The sequence below is a fragment of the Notothenia coriiceps genome, unplaced genomic scaffold, assembly GCF_000735185.1.
Source record: "Notothenia coriiceps isolate Sejong01 unplaced genomic scaffold, NC01 NC01_scaffold00025458, whole genome shotgun sequence".
Lineage (NCBI taxonomy): Eukaryota > Metazoa > Chordata > Actinopteri > Perciformes > Nototheniidae > Notothenia > Notothenia coriiceps.
In genome coordinates, this window is record NW_011358159.1 from 1279 (window position 1) to 4054 (window position 2776).

General features: G+C 41.8%; 1 protein-coding gene across 1 annotated transcript; it reads right to left on the reverse strand.

Annotated features, from left to right (window-relative positions):
- Positions 1–353: 353 nt before the first annotated feature.
- Positions 354–2442, reverse strand: LOC104956141 (myosin-10-like; the record flags this gene model as incomplete). The annotated part of the gene is made up of 4 exons (XM_010783588.1): positions 2434–2442; positions 2045–2176; positions 713–919; positions 354–528 (listed from the first exon to the last, which is right to left on the reverse strand). Coding segments are annotated over exons 1-4 (523 nt in total), but the record flags the coding sequence as incomplete, so codon positions are not given.
- Positions 2443–2776: the final 334 nt, after the last annotated feature.

Below are 2776 nucleotides of genomic sequence, written 5' to 3' on the forward strand. Positions count from 1 at the left end.
GCACGGTCACATGACTTCACGTCACCACCGCTAAGCTAAAGGTGGCTAATGTTGGGCTATAAAGGAACTACAGCACGGTCACATGACTTCACGTCACCACCGCTAAGCTAAAGGTGGCTAATGTTGGGCGTGAGGACGTTTAGTCGTCTCATTTAGACACTTGTTAGCAACCTCCGTTTTCAAATCCACCAGTGGGGTATTTACTGACGTATTTTATGTCGTAGCACAAAAATCACTTCAGCTTGTGTTAACCACAGACCTTATTTTAGGCTAACAACCAAACACACAATCAGAAAACCATTGACTTCAAGACGGGGAACAGGAAGTGCTAACATTATGACTCATTCCTGCACCTCTCTTCAGCCTGAATGCAGACCCTTCTCTCCTCACCTTTATGAACTTGGAGTTCTGGTCCTCCAGCAGCAGAATGTCCTCCTCATGTTTCTTCATCTTGGATTCAGTCGTCACTTTCTCCAGCTGCAGTTTCTGCCGGGCGGCCTCCTCCTCGTCCAGCTGCTCCTCCAGGTCCTACACAGGGAGGAAAGACAAAAATTAACAAAATATTTTCATATAAACATAGGTAGTTAAAAGTACATTAGTGCAATGAAACGATAAAATAAATAGCGTGTATATATACAGTGGTTTTAACAGTCATATAGGTATCATTGGAAAAGGTCAAAGTGAAACCATAGTGTCTCAGCCAGATGTTCACCTGGATGTGTGACTGCATCTTCTTCTTCTCGTTCACGGTGCTCTGGCTCCTCTCCTCCTCCTCCTCCAGGCGGGACTCCAGGTCGTGGAGGATCTCCTCCAGCTCCTGCTTCTTGGAGGCCAGACGAGATCTCATCTCCTCGGCCTCGGCAAACAGCTCCGTCTCCGCCTGCAGCTGCTCCGCCAGGATGTTCTTCTCCTCCACCAACTGCACGGACATTAGAAACCTCCATCATGCATCCTTGAAATAACATCTACATAGGTAGCTTTGGCGGGTGACGGTGTACCTGCAAGTCATAGCGTAGATATGAATAGATATGGATATTTGGAGCTAATGGTCGGGCCGTTTTGAGTTTGTTTCCTCACGGTTGATTGCACATATTGTCTTGTCCGTCTTCCTGGGTTTCCTTAAAGGTGGGGTAGGTCACTTTGGAGAAACCAGCTCGAGTGCGCTAGAATTTGAAAATACACAGCCGGAACAAATCTGCCACTTCCTCACAGAGCCCCTCCCCCAACACACACGAACGCGCACATGACCAATGAGGGCACGAGATAAGTTTGTGCACAGATGGAAGGCTGACAGGCAGGTAGGCCATCCAGTTACTTTAGCCGGCTCAGATGATTGGTCGTGCTTTTTACAGCGCCATGGCTTCCACAGATGATATTTATTTTATGGATTTATTGTCAAAGCACTTCAGATATTCATTGCTATCGGGATGTTAAGAGCATTCCATGGAATATAACAACAAGTGTATCTCGAGCCGGTTTCTCAAACTTACCTACCCCACCTTTAAGTAACTTTAGACGCCTTTTCAAATTGACATTCCTACCGCAATGCATTTTGTGAGTTTAATCCATATAAGATTTAAGTTGTTTCGTCGGCACCAACAAAGAAAATAGTCGAAACACAACTTTAAAAATAAAGAGGCGAAACTCAAATAAAATGATAAGAAAACGGCTTATTGTTTCTTAGATGCAAACAATAACGTTAAACGTAATAGGCTAAGGAGTTGGGAATTGTAGTCTTTAATCTTCTATGGACTACAGAAGTCTCAATTTTTTTATTTACTGTTTTTGTTTATTTTTTGATATTAAAAGTCTTTAAAATAGCTCGATTTTTTGTCTCCTTTTTTTCAACTTATCCATCTTTCTTTCTCAATGTTTACCCCTTTTCACCAAATCAAATCCCTCGTTTGTGTAAAGCTACTTGGCGATAAACCCGTTTCTGATTCTAGGGAGAAGTATTGTTTTTACTGTTGACACAACACAAACAAATGGTCTCTATACCTAATAGTAATAATTCTGATCTGTAACGTGTGGGTGTGTGACGCACCTGCTGTTGTTTCTTCTCCATCTCCAGCATCTCTCCCTCCACCTTGCTCTGCTTCTCCTTCACCTTCACCAGCTCCTCGTCCTTCGCCTGCATCTCCTCCTCCTGCCGGGTCACCTGCAGCAGAGGCTTCACCTGCAACAGATCAATATGTGGGATATTAATGACCTCTAGAGTCACCTGTGACAAAATACATGTACCAGCATTTTCTGTGAGCGTCATCCTGTCTGGGGAACTTTTTCTTTTCTTTAATACTCTTTTTATGTCATTTTTGTAAACATTCAGACATAACATACATACATACAACATACACCCGCATACACACTCAAATGTGTGCAGACTAGTTCCTGCACATATAACCAACATCTCTCCATGGGTGACAATAATCTCACCTTAATCATGAAGCAAGATATCTACGAATATCTCAGTTTACATTCCAAATACTTAAATAAGAAGCACAGAGAGAAAATTAATAAGAATAATATATTATAATCCTAATGACCTGAGGTGTGGCCTCAATGAGAAACATCAAATAGAAGGGAAAGAAAAGAAAAGAAAATATATACTATATAGTAATAATTAGAGATGTCCCGATCCGATCACGTGATCGGGGATCGGAGCCGATCACGTGATTTTCAAAATATCGGAATCGGGAGGAAAAAAATCGGGGATCGGGATTTTTTTTTTTTAAATACTTTTTTTTAAATTTTGTATTCAATGTTACAAAACAAAAAT